The following is a 19,724-nucleotide window of genomic DNA, read 5'->3' on the forward strand; positions in this document are numbered from 1 at the left end:
ATTATAACAGTTGCAGTAGTTGAAATAACAGTGATAGTATGCAGATAGTGCCTTTTTGGTAGTTCAACACCCCTTCCCTATGCACTAAAAATTTTCAACTTAATACTCTAATCCATTCCTGAGAGTTTGCTGATATACCCTTTTGACAGCTTATATACACATAGTGTGTTCATATTTAGTTCAACATCTCCCTCAAAATTTCTTGAAAATTTTGTGTTAATATCATCGCCATTAGTAAAACTAATAGATTAGCAGCAGATGTAGTATTTCTAAGCCGGTCCTTAAAAATTGCTGATGCAGCCTTTTGACAACCTTCAGACACATACTGTGTTTTAATTTGGCCCAATTTATCAATAAACATTTCCTAAAAGTTTTGCCTTAATACCCTTAGTCTTAGTAGTATTAATGATAGCTGTTGATATGGTAGTTATAGCAGTAGTAGATGTAGCACCAGTAACAGGAGTAGTAGTATTATGCACATATTGCCTTTTGGTAAGTTGAATATCCCCCTCATCATGTCCTCAAGTCTTCAAATTAATAACCCAAGCCTTTCTTTAGATTTTGCTGATACACCCTTTCGACAACCTGCATCTACACAGTATATTTTGATACTAGTTCAACATCTCTACGAAATTCCCTGAAATTGTCATCATAATACGCTTTGCGTTAGTAGCAGTTCCAGCATTAGCATTAGCAGTAGTAGCGGCAGTAGTAGTATCAGCAGAAAAAGTAGTAGTGGTAGTAGTGTGTACACAGTGGCTTTCGGTTAGTTCAACATTCACATTAATCTGAGCCGTTCCTAAGACTTTGTTAATACACTCTTTTGACAAATTGAATGCACATAGGGTTTTTGATTTAGTTCAACTACCTCTGTAGCATTCTTTAAGATTTTCACCTGAATAACTTTAGTTTTGTTGGTAGTCACAATAGAAGTAGCAGTAAAGTAGTTCTGCTGGTAGTAGTAGCAGTAGTTATAGTAGTTGTAGAGCACAGACAGTTCATTTTGGTCATAGAACACTCCCCTCCCCGTTATCATGCCAAGAAAGTTTCTACTTAATACCCTAAGCTGTTCCGAAGAAACGCACATTTTATAATGTGCATGCCCATAGTATGCTTAGATTTTTTTTTTTTTTACTATTATTTACAAACGGGTTACAATAAATAAATAAACAAACTTCTCATTTAAAAAACACAATCCAATGCATTATTGCATGCCGGACAAAAACCCGAAAAAGAAAAACCCGAAAAAATATAATATTTTCTTTTATTATCTTTTATTTCCTCAGACCCTAATATAACCCAACCCAAAAACAAATAAATATTTTCTCTCGCCTCCCTCTCCCACCCCTCCAACAAAAAAGTGGGAACTTGAGAATCATCCATGCAAACAACCCAACACAACACACAACAATCACAAAAAGATAAAAAAAGGGAAATAAATCAATCGTCTTTTCAAAACCCAAGCAATCAGCTCACCAACAACAATTAACCAATCATTCCCTTCACACAGCCACTGAAATCTTATATATTGAGAAAAACAACTAACTCTGAAGGAATTTTGAAATTCAACCAGAACTGTCTTGTTTTTTACCTCCCCGGGAAGTTGTTCCAGACAGCCGGGCCAGAAAAACGGATAGAAAATGTGGAACTTGTTGTTATAGGGAACGGGGCTCTTAATGAATGGGCATTTCTTGTCTCATAACTGTGTTGAGCTTCAGTAAATCCAATCGAGAAACATGCAGGTACCAGGCTATTAAAACTTTTAAACATGAATAATGCCGTGTAAATTTTAACTAGGCCGAACAGTGGCAGAATCTTGATACCGTCGTATTGCCTTCGAACCGAGTCAGATCCTCACATTCCAGATAAAATACGGACGGCTTTATTTTGCAGAACCCTCAGATTTAATTCAACACTACTCTCAACATTCCCTGAAAGCTTCATCTTAATAGACTTAGCGTTTTATGAGACTAAGCATCACATCCCCTCTTTCCCAGCAACAAATACTATATATAAAAAAGGGGCAAATTTAATAGCTTACATCCCTTGCCCCAAAGGCTATGCTGGATCATGTCATCCCTAGAAGCATATTCGTTTGACCTTTCAAATATGCTGAACGAAATGATTATCTAAAAATTTTGAGTGGATTTGATCAGAACAAAGAGGGGCGTTAGAAGAGGACTGATTGCCCTCTAATCTATTTTGACTCTGAAATGGGCACCAAAATTTTCAATTTTCTATCGAACGAGCTCCCTTCGGAAGTTTTCTACGACAAATCCTTCCGAATGAAGTATCTTCGTGAAAAGATGAACAATATAAGTAGTATGTAGCACCCACTTGACTCTTTATTTAGGCAGCGATATTGTGCTTGGACTGGTTTGGAAGAAGTCTAGTGCCGCTTCCTTGGATTTTTTTTTTTATGTGTACCCATTCATCAAAATGCCCAATCTGCAATATATCGGGGGTGACATGGGAGCTAAAATTACAACTTTAAGGTATTGCGGAGAAAGGAGGGGGATAGAGAGCTTCAAAATTTGTTGTATTTTTGGGGGGTAGCTAAAAATTGTGTGTCTCTGATTCACCTAAACCTTCTTGCACTGTAGTCCCCCATGGGCATTATAATCAATTTATGTCTAAGTAGTGAGGTAAATCAACACACAAATTGCGAAATGCAACATATCGGGTTTGGATTGGGTTATGGAGTTTCAGGGAGAGTAGGGAACTTTTAGAAAGTACAAGGAGGTTGGCAAGTGGACCATAAGTATTCACTTGATGCAGGAGAGGGCTAAAAATATATCTGTTCGATGCATTTCAATGTTTTTGTACTATAAGCGTTAATGGGACATATAATCTATTCAACATGCCATTGTGGAAAAGCAATGACAATGAATTGGTTGTAATCGGAACGATACTTATATAATAATAAAAAATTAGTAAATACTAATAGTGGGTAGTATATATCTTTTCTTCTCTAGATTTTTCTTTCTCTAAAACAAAAAGCATCCTCGTATTCGCTTTCTAAAACGGGACTATGCCTTAATAACTGATATACGTATTTCTTTTCAATTTAACCCAATTTCAAACGCATGGAAATTGTAAATGTATTTTATACTATGTCTAACTCCCTGAATGAGCATTATTATTTTTTCTTCTATTTTTCTACTATTTTTAATCTACTATTTTTCTTCTTTTTTATTATAACAGAAAGACTATATGCAATAAGTATAGTTTATAATAAATTGCAAAAAGGGTAAGCAAATCATTTCTATAGTGTTTATACCGTTATGGGTAAACATTCAAATGGCTGTTGGAGGGGGGGGGGTATAGAAGGACTCTTGAGAGTGTTCTTCTTATAGCTGTGTTACTCCCGATCATAAAGCCCCGGGCCCTTCCTGCTATCTTACTTTTATGTATGTCAGTGCAAAAAAAAAAAAAAAAAAAAAAAACTTCTGGACTCTTATTCGAATACTACCTGAAATAGGGAAATTTTAAGTTTCATAATCTATAACTATATTAACATAAAAACAAATCCGCGTTCACTCTCGTTCTACAAACAATAATGTATATTTGACATCAAAATTTATTTCAAATTTAAGAAATACAAAGCGGCTGAATCAGTTCACCAATAGCCAAGTCCACGGCCATAGCCATAACCACCGTAATAAGGACTATAAATGCGACTGTATAATCCAGCACCGTAAGCTCTATAGAGTCCACCGTACCCTAGGCCAATTCCAGCGCCATAGCCAAATCCATAGCTTGGAAGGAATGATTCACTTCCTTCAATGTCTGTGCCCTCCTTTTTTTCTTCTGTTGGTGCACACATAGCAATTGCGAAAAGGGCGAGCAAAGCCTTGAAAAAGAGAAATTGATAAGTGACAATGTAGATTGCATCAACTTTTCTGCAATAAGTATATATTAAAATAAACATAAGCTCTTATTGTATGCCCCATTATTCTTATTTTGTTTTTTTCTTTTTTCCTACTATTCTTTCTACTGTTCTTCTACTATTTTTCTTCATTTTTATTATAACTGAAATACCACATGCAATAAGTATATACTATAGTCGACATTCCATTAATGCTCTTATTGCATGCCACACTATTCTTCTTGTTTTCTTCTTTTTTTCCCATTATTCCTTCTACCATTCTTCTACTATTTTTTTCTATTCTATTATAACCGAACGACAATTAAGAGAAAGATACATCTATGTTTTCCAAGTCAATATTAATTAAAATGATTCCCTAGAAACTTATTAAAAGAAAACACATAATGAAAACAAGAGACATAGAGACGGAAGTTATATAGACATAATAAAAAAGACGCAAAAACTAATAGATTTTGGAAGAAGTTCCATTTAAATTGAAAATAATTCTATAAGTTAGCAATTCCATTTTGCTTTAATTGCGTCAAGAAATTTTGAAAAAAAGAGGACTTACAAATAGTTTCATCATTTTCTGTATTTTATATTGTTAAGTTTCTTAGAAAACTTTTTCAGTTCTGATGCAGAAAGGATATTCTTTAGGTGCTTATATTCAGACCTTTCTTTGAAACCTTGAAGTCAACGCATTTTTTTTCAACATATAGCCTAAGGTTAACAATCTTGAAAAACAAAACGTTCATCGTTGTGTTCAACAATTTTTTTTAAGGATTCAGTAAATCTTCTTCCTGATTACTCAATATACCTATTGTCTTTATTAACAATTGCGAACCATTTTTACAATTAAAATAAAATAGCGGGGAGTTAATTAACCGTAAGGTTCATGAAAATTACAACAAATTATACTAGAAAGAGGAAATACTCTTTTAGAACATTTGGAAAAATGGAAGCATTTCAGAAGCATTAGATAAAAACTGAATTAAGCTTATCATTCGCCACATCCCTCTCTCTTCTAAGAATCTGGGGCATGGCTCTGACTAAGCAAAACTGAAATGACGACCCTGAAAGCGCACAAGCAGAAGGATGAGTATCCTCGAAATGCAAGAGCTTTTGCTATTTTTTATAAGTTTTATTTTAGCCAGTAATTTATGTGTTTCCCATAGGAAATACATAAGAGTTAATGGAAATTCAAAGGAGTCACTGCATGTTATTTGTGAATATGTATGAGAGAAAAGACATCATTGACGTGTGATCTCCATTGGACGTAGCCCCCCCCCCCTGAAATGTCAAGATTTATGGAATATTTTTAGAGTATCCAGTTCAACCCATATTCACTGGCTTCGATCTATTTGACTCAATTGTCCACCTTTGGGCTGCATTTATCATGTTTTCTTTAAAGACATGTTTTTAGATATTTTGACCGTTTTGTAATAGGACGGCATCTTCAATTTATGATACATTTGCATGTGCAAAAAAATTGAACAAATTTTATTTGAAAAAAGATTAAGCATGGAAATAAAACGGTTATTATAAGAAAGATGTCTTTTCCTATTGATAAATGGTTTCGTGGATAGTGGATGGTTTTATGGATGTGGACTTTACTACTACTACTACTAACAAGTAACTGCAGCATCAAGCTTCCTGAGACCAACACAGCGATGCACACTACTCCTCCAACCCAATCTATTCAAAGCCTCCCTGTTTCTACCCTCCCGGGAAGTTCCCATTTCCCTTAAATCTTCCCTTTGTACATCCTCCCACCGCAACTGGGGACGAATAATACAGAACAATATATAGAGTATAGTAGAAGTTTTTTGAAAGCGCAATAGTTACACTAAATATCTGGCTGAGCGATGACAGAGGCAAGCTACAGCGACGTCTTACGAAAATTTTTCCCTCGTGTCACAGAATTTACTTCAAATACGTATAAACTCTGTTCAGTTTATGCATTTGGTCCCAACATCCATGCCGATAGCCTTTATAATATAAACTGCTTGACTTTCTATTACCAACCGTTCTATTGCGGCCCGATTAAAGAACTTTATGCCTGCAATTTGTTATTTTTTCCCCTCTGGCTACTTTGTATGAAAAGGGTTGTCGTATAACCTTAAAAAGGGTTCCTTCAATTAGAAACTAAAAGTTCTAGTCCCCGTTTTAAAAGTCAAAAGTGAGATTTGAGGGCAACAACTCCTCCCTACAGCCTTTTTTCCTAGACCCCCCCCCCTTACAGGATTTCCTAATGTGGCCACTCAAATTTTTAGATAACCATTTTGCTTGAAATAATTTATTAGATCCAATAAATGTATTCCTGGGGATGGTATGACCCCCATAGCCACTTGAGTAAGGGTTGTAAATAATGTAAAATGTCAATTGTTTACCCAGAGGTTATGTAATTAAAAAAGAGGGGGGCATGTCTGATATTGGATATGCGATTGCCTCATAACCTTCAGGGATCATTCTGTGGATAAAAAGAACAAATTTTTAGATATGGTAGGGGGAGAGGGAGGGGTTTAGAGTTCCCAGAAAAAAAACTCAATTTTTTTTTTGTTTCTGACCAGTTGGAAACTTCCAGCCGTAAATCCTTAGACGAAAGAAACATAATGTAAATACTTTGTACTAGGGCTTCTTCCTCCCCCTAAAAACTGCTTAAATAAGGTCAGTTCACCTTTGTCCCTACTGGTTTAAGACTTTTGTCCTTAAGTGCTTTGGCTAACAGAACCCCTATGAAGAAGAAAAATTGGAATAGGATATTTGTACCCCGCTCCCCCCCAAAAAATAAGGCCCTAAAAAGGGCCAGAAAAGCTCAAAAGCCTTGTCCCTTGGCCAATTTGTGTGAAAGAAATATTTCTAGCAGCACTGTGGTAAGGGCGGGGGGGCTGCCCACTTTCAGCTATCCGAGCCTCTATAGCCCCCAGGATATTACATTAAAATTTTTAAACGGTTATTTTACTCAAAAAGGTGGAAAGGGCTAACAAGTGCGCCTCCAGTATTGACGTCACATCTACAACCCCAGGGGCGATGGACCTAGAATTTGTAAATCGCCCACTGTTCACAGATAGGTTATAGAAGAAAAGGTGGTCATGTTTGGTTTTAGTTGTCCAACCAGGTAGGTACTTTCAGAATTTTTTTTACTAGGCCATTATTCCCAGATTTGCGTATCTGAGTAAATCAAATATGACTATATGCATTTAGTTTTTAAAGACCTTTTCAATTACATTGGGAGTGGCTTAAGAAACATAGCTGAGACTTTGAAGGAGTAGTAAAGGGGGAGGGGGTCAATTAGACTTTAAATTTAAAACTGAGGGTGAGTAGAGGTTAATCAAAAGAAACTAAGTGTATCCATGCCATCAAAATAGCGTATCTGTAAACTATTGGGATTTACTTGGGGGACGAAATTGCAACTTTCAGGCACTGTTGAAGGAAAAAAGGGGCGATTGGGCAGACTGACTTCTCATTTTATGTAGTAGAAATGAGTCATGGGCTAGAAAGTTTTTTCTCGGATCCACCATTGTTTTTTTAGGATAAACTCTTTCGGGACCTATAATCCAGTTACATCGAAGTATAGAGGCAAATAAAAAAAAACACTATGGGGGGCCAAATTCTCCAAATGACGAAACTGTTGTATCTTGGAAATGGTATTGGGTATCAAGTTGAAACTTCCAGGGAGTGTCGAGTGGGGGAAGGGGATTAGCGGACTTTTGATTACGTTTTTGAGTGACACTGTAGAACTAAATAAACAGATACAATTTGAAACCATTTGAATAAAGTCCAAATGCCATGTTAGCTATATTTCGGGAGTGGCTCGGATGACGGAGCAGAAACTTTCAGGTTGCATGTAAAAAAAGAAGGAGGAGCAGGGAGCCTCAAATTAATTGCAGGGGTCAATTTTTAATGAGATATTTCTTCGATACAACTAAACTTTTATTCACTATATGCACTATAGCCCCTGACGGAGATTAAAATGTTTCATAGGCAGCGTAATAGGGTGAAGTGGGCATAATGTATTATTTACTTATTTATTTTAATTTGTTTCACCAAGGCACCTCGAATGGAAGGAGTTGTCATAGAAACTTTGGAAGGGACTCATTCGATTATAAATTGAATGTTCTTGTGCATTTTTAAAAGTCAAAACGGATTGGAGGGGAGCCAGGACCCCCTTGCTCCTTAAAAAGTTCACCCATTGTTTCAAAATAGTATTTGTTATCAGGAAAGGGGGGCATGCTTGACCTTTGGTGTCCAAAAAGGTCAAAGGCATTCACATAAAGATACAGGCAATGTTGAGGGGAGTGTTGAACTAAATCAAAACACACAATGTGCATATGGGTTGTTAAAAGGGCGTATCTTAGGAATGACTTAGGGTATAAAGTTGCAACTTTCAGGGGACTATGAATGGGATGATCAATTGAACAAAATACAATAATACAATGTCAATTAAAATTGAACAGAAAATAATCTAAAAAAAAATCCAAAAAAGTGTTTTTTAAAGAAAAGTAAAGACCTAAATTAAGCCAAATATTAGCAGACATAAAGTAAAATAATTTTTCATGCGTGAAACTATCTTATGGTAGTTTTAAGCTTGAAAAATTATCAATAAATAAGTGAAAACAAAACAAAGAGAAATCACAACAAACGATCAAGTCAAACTCAAGACGAGCAGAAACTAAGAGAAGTAGGGCTGACGCCCCCGTGCCTTCTAAAGACCAGAACATGAGTTGCACTTTACTGAAAACAAGATACATATTAGATGTTTTCTCCTTTCAACTTTAATAAATCCAATATTATTATGACTTTCAATAATGAATATCAGTATTTAGTATTTAGTATCAGTATATCAGTATTTATATATTAAACTGTCAACCCACATTCAATTGTTGTTTTTTTTTCAGTAATCTTGGTTATGATTGTGATTTTTTTTCTATATTATTAGAAATAGAAACACACAGCTTAAAAGATTGTTTTCAGTAAAGTGCCAGTTATGTCCTGGTCTTTAGGAGCATTGATGGGGAGTTGGGGGGTATCCAGCCCTACTTTTCTTGGCTTTTTCTTTCTTTAAGTTTGATTTGTTAATTTATTGTTATTTCTGCCCAATTTGGGTTTCATTTATTAATTGATTGTGATTTATTATAGTTTTATTTAATATTCTCAAGTGGAAAAAGTTTTTTTTTTTAAATTGCTGTACATAAAACTGGCGAGATAAAGTATGTGGTACCAGGCTATCAAGATGCAAATCTGCCATATCTAGGGAATGGCAAGGGGGATAGACTTTCAGGGAGTATAGAAAACATTCAGGGAGCACAGAACAAGGAGGGCAAAGACAGAACATATTTTCTTAAAGGCAATATAGGAATTTTGATCGTTTTGAATAAGAACAGGGTACTGAAGTTTAGATGCATTAGAATGGTATAGCTCCCCCAAGTTTCTGCGAACTATTATTCTACATTACATGAAGATGAGAATAAATTCAATCCTGGAAACAAAGTGGGTTATAATAATAACAATAAATGTATGTACGTTATATTATAATTGGTTTTGGAGGATAGGACAATATGCAAAGTATAGTAGAAGTTAGAATGTGTAAAAGTTATTCTGAATTTTCAATTGAGTAGAGATAGAGACAAGCCACATAGGCCTATGTCTGACGAAATTTCTTCACTTGTGTAAAGAGTTTACTCCATTTGCGTATTGCTGTGATCAATTTCTGCATTTGGTACCAACTTCAATGCCAATAGCTTCTATATTTAAGACTGCTTGACTGTCCATAATTCAAACATATTATCATAAGGAGTGCTCTAGTACTGCCCGATTAAATATCTTTGTCCCTGCATTGTGTTATTTCTTTTTTTTTCTCTCTCTTGCCTTTTGTACGGAAGGAATGGTCGTATAAGTTTAAAGAGGGCGTTCAATGTGAAATTGAAAGTTCTCTTCCCTTTTTTCGAATCAAAAGTGATTGAAGGGCAACTACCCCTTCCTACGGCTTTTTTGCTACCTAGCCTCGCAAAAAACCTCGTAATCAAATTTTGACATAAATGTTTTGTATAAAATAGTTCATTAGGTTTAATATATATATATATATATATATATATATATATATATATATATATATATATATATATATATATATATATATATATATATATATATATATATATATATATATATATATATATATATATATATATATATATATACAAATATTGACGAAGACCATACTGCCTTTCCATATCAAACAAATACAACTTAAAAACAATAGGTAAATTTTTTCCAAGACAGTACAATTTAAATCGATGAAAATTTCAGCCCTATGTCCAAGAGCTGGCTTCAGCGCAACATTAAAGAAAAAAAGTATATAAAAACAAACTTACATTAAATTACGAAGTATAAACTAAAAGTGCTTTTAAAAAACGCTTTTAAAAAACCTTTAAAACAGTCCTAGCATCCTTACTTCAACGAAGTTCAACCAGGACTGATAAATAAAATGACGAGAGAGGATGAATACAGTCAAACGAAATAAAATGAAATTATTAACTGCAAGTTTTCAAAGCCAATCTTGCTTTTTTAGCAGCTAGTCTTAAAGGCCTTTTTTTTAAAGCGGTTTTATATATATATATATATATATATATATATATATATATATATATATATATATATATATATATATATATATATTCGCAACTGAATAATTAAAGTAATTTACAGTTTTTTATTTTTCCTCAGTTACTCTGGTGTCCTCACTGAAGTAACTCTATATTAGAATTTTTTCCCTACGTGGATTAGTTTGCACAGATTGTACATTTTTGTTTTTTTTTTTTTTTTTGGTGGTGGTTTTATTGGTTTTTATTTTTTTATTTTTTTTTTTTTTTTTTTTTGTGTCTTTTGTGCTGAAGACGCCTTGTTTGTATACAGGCGAAATATCCGGGTTGTTTTGTTTCTTTTTTTTTCCTTTTCTCGCCCCGGGCCACAGTCTCGTTTGTTTTTTTTTTTTTTTTTTTTTAGAGATTTTTCTCTTTGTTGGTTTTATATATATATATATATATATATATATATATATATATATATATATATATATATATATATATATATATATATATATATATATATATATATATATATATATATATATATATATATATATATATATATATATATATATATATATATATATATATATATATATATATATATATATAAAGAGATTTATCTATATATATCTATCTATATATAGAGATAGGGGAGTGGAAGAGCCCTTCAGAGTGTCTCCTTCATTGCTGTGTCTCTCCCTATAAACTAGTCATGTACCCTTCCTGCTATCTTATTTTAATGTGTGGCAACATGCAAAACTAAACTTTCTGGATTTCTGTCTGGATTCTGCCTGATATAGAAAAATTTAAATTTGATTGCCTAAATTTAATAAATATATAAAAAGTTTGCCTTAGCTCTCGTTTTAGGAAATATAACAGATATTTCACGTCAGAGTTTATTCAAGCTAAAAAATTACAAAGGGGATCAATAAGTTCACCAGTAACCAAGTCCACGGCCATAGCCATAACCACCATAATAAGGACTGTAAATTCCTCTGTATAGTCCAGCACCGTAAGCTCCATAGAGTCCACCGTATCCGTATCCAAGTCCGGCGCCGTAGCCAAAGCCATAGCTTGGAAGGAAAGATTCACTTCCTTCAATGTCTGTGTTCTCCTTTTTTTGTTCAGTTGGTGCGCAGAAAGCGATTGCGAAAAGGGAAAACCTAATAAAGAGAAATTGATTAATAACGATTTAGATCTTATCACCTTCTCTGCAAAAAGAATCTGTTATAAACAACTTTTCATGAACGTTTTTATTGAATGCCCCACTATTCTTCCATATCTTAATATTCTTTGAGTTCCGTTTCTTTGATTTCTGTGACGATAAATTCACAGAAATTAACTTTATATTTTTTAAATAAAACAGTTCGTGGTAACGAAGTGTAAGTAAGGAGTGACCCGGCTCAATAGTAACCGAAACTCTAAAAAACGGATAATTCTGATTTTTTGATACCAATGATACAAATTTTGATACCAATAGATACATAAAAAGAATCAAATTTTTATGCTGATTTCAAATATATAAGTTAATATATAAGTAAAATAAATTTGCCTGATTTTCAAAAAAAGGGGAAAAACCCCTAAAATTCATAGAATATTAATGAAAATTATACCATCAGATTTAGCGTATCAGAGAACCCTACTGTAGAGGTTTCAAGCTCCAATCTGCAAAAATGTGGAATTTTGTATTTTTTGCCAGAAGAAAGATCACGGGTGCGTGTTTATTTGTTTTTTTGTTTTTTTAGTTTTTTTTTTCCAGGGATCATCGTGTCGACCCAGTGGTCCTAGGATATCATGGGAGGGCTCATTAAAACGGAAATTAAAAGTTCTAGTGCCCTTTTAAGTGACCCAAAAAATGGAAGGCAGCTAGGCCCCCTCCCACGCTAATTTTTTCCCAAAGTCACCCGATCAAAATTTTGAGATAGCCATTTTGTTCATCATGGTCGAAAAATTTAATAAATATGTCTTTGAGGATGACTAAATCCCCCACAGTCCCCGGGAAAAGGGATGCAAGTTATGAACTTTGCCCAATGTTTACATATAATATTGGTTATTGGGAAGTATACAGACGTCGGGGTTACGAGAGAGGATCTTTTTATGGAGGAAGTTTTCATGGGGAAAGAGACATTGCTATGAAGGGGGTACCGGATTTCCCAGCATTATTTAAGAAAACGATAAGAAATTAAATAAAAAAAACAAGTTTTTCAACTGAAAGTAAGGAGCAGCATCAAAAATTAAAACGAAAAGAAATTATTACGTATATGATTGGGTTCGCTCCCTAGTCAAAACCTTGCTCTTTACGCTAAAGTTTTTTTTAATACTTTCATAAGAGCTATTTATTCTAAATAACGGCCTTTTCGATTAAGGGGTAATTTTCAAAGAACAGGAACAAAATTCAATCTTTAGCGTAAAGAGCGAGGTATTGACTAGGGGGCTAACCCCCTAATATACCTATTAAAAACATGTGAATATAGAAGTTAGTTACGTAAGTTAATTCGTAAGTTAAGTATATTTATTACAAATAAAAACGTTCGTAAATAAAATTAAACAACTTTAGAGATAGCCATTTAACCAAAAAAATTAAAATTAATATGCAAATTTCGTTTTAATTATTCATGCACGGTGAGCCAAATTCAAAATCTGTATTAATTCAAAAACGTTCAGAAATTAAATGCAATTTTTTTTTAACTGAAAGTAAGGAGCGATGTTAAAACTTAAAACGAACAGAAACTGTTCTGTACATGAAAGGGGCTGTCCCCGCCTCAACGCCTCGCTCTTTACGCTAAAGTTTGACTCTTTCTCACAGCTCTGTTTTTTAAATTAGTAAAAAACTTTAGCGTAAAAGGCGAGGCGTTGAGGAGGGGACAGCCCCTTTCATATACAGAATAATTTCTGTTCGTTTTAAGTTTTAATTTCGCTTTCAGTTAAAAAAACTTGTTTTTATTTTAATTTAATAATATTTAAGAGGCGACGATGGGTAACAAGATCAATCTAGTGGACAGCTTCACTTACCCAAGTAGTAATATTAGTAAAGACGGTGGGTGCAGTGAAAATGTTAAAAGTAGAATAGCCGAGGTCCATGGTGTCTTTTCACAGTTGAAAAAAGTTTGGAAGAATAGGAAGATAAGTCTGAAAACCAAGATTAGATTATTGGAAGCGACAGTGATGACAGTGGTCATGTATGGTTCTGAAGCGGGGGCGCTTCGAAAAAAGGAGGAGGATTTGTTAGATATTTTCGAGAGAAATTCTCTACAGATTGTTTTGAGTACCCGACATCCTGACTATCTCAAAGAGTAAGCTGAGCGAAAAATTTGGGCCAATCCCACTTTTTAGGACTTTAATGAGAGAAAGACTGAGATGGCTAGGACAGGCTCTGCTAATGAAGGATGACAGATTGCTCAAGATCGTCCTTACCGGACAACCGTCTTCGTCCAAACAAAGTGCAGGTTGTCGCTGAATGAAATGGGAGGCTATCGTAAGGAGGATAAATTTGATCTTCTTGGTAGGGTGTAAAGAGGTAGAATTTAAATAGATTAGGATGGAGAAAGAGCCTGCGTAGCTAAAATGGCCTCAGATGGCTTGGTGCTGCACTGAGTTGTTTGTAGTAGCAGTATTAAAGAAGATATATAGTTTAGTAGGATTTTATAAGAAAATGAAAAGATCCCATTTGCCATCATCCCATTTTGTTGTTGATGTGTCAAAAACTATTCAAAAAAGGACTTACAAATACTTTCATCATTTTCGGTTTTTTGATCTGTTAGTTTCTTGGAAAACTGTTTCAGTTTTGATGCACAAAAGATATTTCTCAGGTGCTTATATACAGAAATTCTAATTTTTTTAGACCTTGAAATATACGCAATTTTAGTTTATTGCAGATAGGGTTGAAGAACTTGAAAAACAAAATGTTCATCGTTGTGTTCAACGGTGTTTTAAAGGTTCTGAAAAACTTCTTTCAGATTATTCAATATGCCTTTTGTCTTCATTAACAATTCCGGATTGTTTTTGTAGTTAATTAAAACTGCTGGGAATTAGTTAACCAATATATATATATATAATATATATATATATATATATATATATATATATATATATATATATATATATATATATATATATATATATATATATATATATATAAAAAAATATATATATATATATATATATATATATATATAAAAAAAAAAAAAAAAAAAAAAAAAAAAAAAAAAAAAAAAAAAAAAAAAAAAAAAAAAAAAAAAAAAAAAAAAAAAAAAAAAAAAAAAAAAAAAAAAAAAAAAAAAAAAAAAAAAAAAAAAAAAAAAAAAAAAAAAAAAAAAAAAAAAAAAAAAAAAAAAAAAAAAAAAAAAAAAAAAAAAAAAAAAAAAAAAAAAAAAAAAAAAAAAAAAAAAAAAAAAAAAAAAAAAAAAAAAAAAAAAAAAAAAAAAAAAAAAAAAAAAAAAAAAAAAAAAAAAAAAAAAAAAAAAAAAAAAAAAAAAAAAAAAAAAAAAAAAAAAAAAAAAAAAAAAAAAAAAAAAAAAAAAAAAAAAAAAAAAAAAAAAAAAAAAAAAAAAAAAAAAAAAAAAAAAAAAAAAAAAAAAAAAAATATATATATATATATATATATATATATATATATATATAAGTAGAGAGGGGTCAGGAGGTCCGACGCCCACAATACCCCTTCGAATCCCGATCCGGACACTTTTTTTAAAAATTCCGACGCCCACACCAAATAAGGGTATAGCCTCCCTAGGGAGAATGGTTGCGTAATCGGTCAATGACCTCTTTTTCCAAGGTCGATTTATTTGATGTTTCTATGTGTAATAACTCCGGGGCGAAGGTTGCACATGCGCATTGAATTCTAACGGGAACAATGTTATTGATCTAGGACTCGAGGGGGAAGTGAATTTCCGAATCTTGATTGCGTAATCGTTCGTGAATGTCATGGTGTCCAGAAATAGTATTTGTTGTTGTTGCTCTAGGCAATGTTATGAGTTTCCCGGAATTTGGAACACCTGTGCTGTCGACCTCAATTCACCTATCGGGAATCAATAATTCCCCTTAGAAACAACAAATTAATTTCCCCTTTCTTGACAGATCAATCAATCAATGACATCATCTGTCAGACTTTAAAAATTTTCGCCCTAGAAACATTTCTCCAGGAATAGATCCAAATCATTAATGTCTTTGCCTCGGGAACAACTCTTTTGGTCGAACTCCAAAGGATATTAATAACCAAAGGCCATGGAAACAATTAGGCAAGAAACATCTTAGCGATGAATTGTTTTAGCGCGCGAAAAGGTTTCTTATTAATTTGAAATGCGTTAGCGCAGAGATGCCAATAACAAAGGAACACGTTGAATTTACGTTTAGGGATTATTTGGGCGAAACCGTTTTAGACAGGTTATGGAACTATTTCGGCGAAACAGATAGAGACATTTTAAAAGAAGATTTTTGAAGAGATTTTGGAAGAGGTTTTGAGTGTGGTCGTTATAATACACAAGTTTCATTTGAACAGTGTTGTGAGGTCCTCTAACCCAACCCCAAAGGGTTCCAATCCTCCTACCCCAACCCCGAAGGAAGCCCCCGGTCCTCAAAAGCCCCCAAGCTCCCAAAGGCCCTCCACCGGTCCCCAAATGTCCCCCAGGCCCCCAACTGTCCCCCCGGACCCTCAAAGGCCCCCCCAAGCTCCCAAAGGGCCACTGGCGCCCCCCAACGCCCCCCCCCCCCCCCCAAGGACATACCCCGGCCCCCCAAAGGCCCAACGAGCACCCCAACGACCAACCGGGTCCCAAAGGCCCACCCCCCGCCCCCAACTGACCCCAAGGCCCACCCCAGGTCCTCAAACGGCCCCCGGGCGCCCAAAGGACCAACGGGGACCCAAAGGCCCTCCACCGGTCCCCAAATGTCCCCCAGGCACCCAAAGGCCCTCCCTGTGCCCCAAAGGCCCACCCAGACCCCCAAAGGCCATCCCCGGGCCCCCCAAAGGCCCATCGAGCTCCCAAAGGACCAACGGGGTCCCAAAGGTCCTCCACCGGCCCCCAAAGGACCCCCAGGCCCCCCAAGGCCCTCCCTGTGCCCAAAGGCCCTCCCAGTGCCCCAAAGGCCCTCCCCCGGCCCCCAAAGGTCCCCCGGACCAGAGAAGCGCCGCCGGGATAACACACACACACACACACACACACACACACACACACACACACACACACACACACACACACACACACACACACACACACACACACACACACACACACACACACACACACACACACACACACACACACACACACACACACACACACACACACACACACACACACACACACACACACACACACACACACACACACACACACACACACACACACACACACACACACACACACACACACACACACACACACACACACACACACACACACACACACACACACACACACACACACACACACACACACACACACACACACACACACACACACACACACACACACACACACACACACACACACACACACACACACACACACACACACACACACACACACACACACACACACACACACACACACACACACACACACACACACACACACACACACACACACACACACACACACACACACACACACACACACACACACACACACACACACACACACACACACACACACACACACACACACACACACACACACACACACACACACACACACACACACACACACACACACACACACACACACACACACACACACACACACACACACACACACACACACACACACACACACACACACACACACACACACACACACACACACACACACACACACACACACACACACACACACACACACACACACACACACACACACACACACACACACACACACACACACACACACACACACACACACACACACACACACACACACACACACACACACACACACACACACACACACACACACACACACACACACACACACACACACACACACACACACACACACACACACACACACACACACACACACACACACACACACACACACACACACACACACACACACACACACACACACACACACACACACACACACACACACACACACACACACACACACACACACACACACACACACACACACACACACACACACACACACACACACACACACACACACACACAGACACACACATACAAACACACATACACACACACACACACACACAAACACACACACACACACACATAGGTGAGTGTTGTCTGAAACCTATGATTTGGGATATGTGGGTTGCTATTTCTGACTTTTCTGAGCAGGATTTCTTAGCCATTCGTAGGTGTGTGTTGACTGAAACCTATGATTTGGGATGGTTAATTTGCTATTTTTGACTTTTCTGAGCTAGATTTCTTAGCCTTTCATAGGTGTGTCCTTTCAGAAAATTATGATTTGGGAGGTATAGTTTGCTTTTGGACTTTTCATAGCTAGGATTCTTAGTCACTCATAGGTGTTTGTTGTCTGAAACTTCGAGTTTGGGATGAGTAGTTGGCTATTTCAGACTTTTCTGAGCTAAGGTTTCTTAGTATTTCGTAGGTGAATGCTGTCTGAAACTTATGATTTGGGATATGTAAATTACTATTTCGGGCACACACACACACACATACACACACACACATAGGTGAGTGTTGTCTGAAACCTATGATTTGGGATATGTAATTTGCTATTTCTGACTTTTCATAACCGGATTTCTTAGTCTTTCGTAGGTGTGTGGTGTCTGAAACCTATGATTTGGGATGTGTGGGTTGCTATTTTTTTACTTTTCTGAGCAGGATTTCTTAGCCATTCGTAGGTGTGTGTTGACTGAAACCTATGATTTGGGATGGTTAATTTGCTATTTTTGACTTTTCTGAGCTAGATTTCTTAGCCTTTCATAGGTGTGTCCTTTCAGAAAATTATGATTTGGGGGGTATAGTTTGCTTTTTGGACTTTTCAGAGCTAGGATTCTTAGTCACTCATAGGTGTTTGTTGTCTGAAACTTCGAGTTTGGGATGAGTAGTTGGCTATTTCAGACTTTTCTGAGCTAAGGTTTCTTAGTATTTCGTAGGTGAATGCTGTCTGAAACTTATGATTTGGGATATGTAAATTACTATTTCGGGCTTTTCTGAGTTAAATTTCTTAGTCTTTCATAGGCGCGTGATGTCTGAAACCTATGATTTGGGCTATGTATTTTCCTTTTCTGACTTTTCATAACCGGATTTCTTAGTCTTTCGTAGGTGTGTGGTGTCTGAAACCTATGATTTGGGATGTGTCGGTTGCTATTTTTTGACTTTTCTGAGCAGGATTTCTTAGCCATTCGTAGGTGTGTGTTGACTGAAACCTATGATTTGGGAGGGTTAATTTGCTATTTTTGACTTTTCTGAGCTAGATATCAGCCTTTCATAGGTGTGTCCTTTCAGAAAATTATGATTTGGGAGGTATAGTTTGCTTTTTGGACTTTTCATAGCTAGGATTCTTAGTCACTCATAGGTGTTTGTTGTCTGAAACTTCGAGTTTGGGATGAGTAGTTGGCTATTTCAGACTTTTCTGAGCTAAGGTTTCTTAGTATTTCGTAGGTGAATGCTGTCTGAAACTTATGATTTGGGATATGTAAATTACTATTTCGGGCTTGTCTGAGTTGGATTTCTTAGTCTTTCATAGGTGTGTGATGTCTGAAACCTATGATTTGGGATGTGCAGTTTGCCATTTTCGACTTTTCTGAGTTAGGTTTCTTAGCCTTTCATAGGTATGTGTTGTCAGAAAATTATGATTTGGGATGTGTAGTTTGCTATTTCAGGCTTTTCTGAGCTAAGGTTTCTTAGTATTTCGTAAGTGAATGTTGTCTGAAACCTATATTTTCGGATGAGTAGTTTGCTATTTTTGACTTTTCTGAGCTAGGTTTCTTAGTCTTTCGGTGGTTTGTGTTGACTGAAACATATGATTTGGGATAGGTAGTTTGCTATTTTTGACTTTTCTGAGCTGGATTTATTAGCCTTTCATAGGTGTGTGTTGACTGAAACCTATGATTGGGATGAGTAGTTTGCTATTTTTGTCTTTTCTGAGCTAGATTTCTTAGCCATTCATAGGTGTGTGCTGTCTGAAACTTATGATTTGGGATGTCTAGTTTGCTATTTTAAATATTCAGAGCTATTATTCTTAGTAAGTCATAGGAGTTTGTTGTATGAAAATTCTATTTTGGGATTATTATTTTCGCTATTTCAGGCTTTTCTGAGCTAAGGTTTC

The 19,724-nt window shown here is 35.7% G+C and overlaps 2 protein-coding genes across 2 annotated transcripts in view; one reads left to right on the plus strand and one right to left on the minus strand.

Annotated features, from left to right (window-relative positions):
- The window catches only part of LOC148941523 (ras-related and estrogen-regulated growth inhibitor-like protein), a 387,592-nt gene that overhangs the window by 208,429 nt on the left and 159,439 nt on the right, over positions 1-19,724 (plus strand). The window lies entirely within an intron of this gene.
- On the minus strand, positions 3,563-4,483 carry LOC148941532 (uncharacterized). The gene is made up of 2 exons (XM_089104270.1): positions 4,440-4,483; positions 3,563-3,853 (listed from the first exon to the last, which is right to left on the minus strand). The coding sequence occupies exons 1-2, from the start codon at positions 4,452-4,454 to the stop codon at positions 3,620-3,622; spliced, it is 249 nt and encodes an 82-aa protein (XP_088960396.1). The 5' UTR covers positions 4,455-4,483; the 3' UTR covers positions 3,563-3,619.

The sequence above is a fragment of the Artemia sp. Qi Xiang Cuo genome, chromosome 18, assembly GCF_049724085.1.
Source record: "Artemia sp. Qi Xiang Cuo chromosome 18, ASM4972408v1, whole genome shotgun sequence".
NCBI classification, from domain to species: domain Eukaryota; kingdom Metazoa; phylum Arthropoda; class Branchiopoda; order Anostraca; family Artemiidae; genus Artemia; species Artemia sp. Qi Xiang Cuo.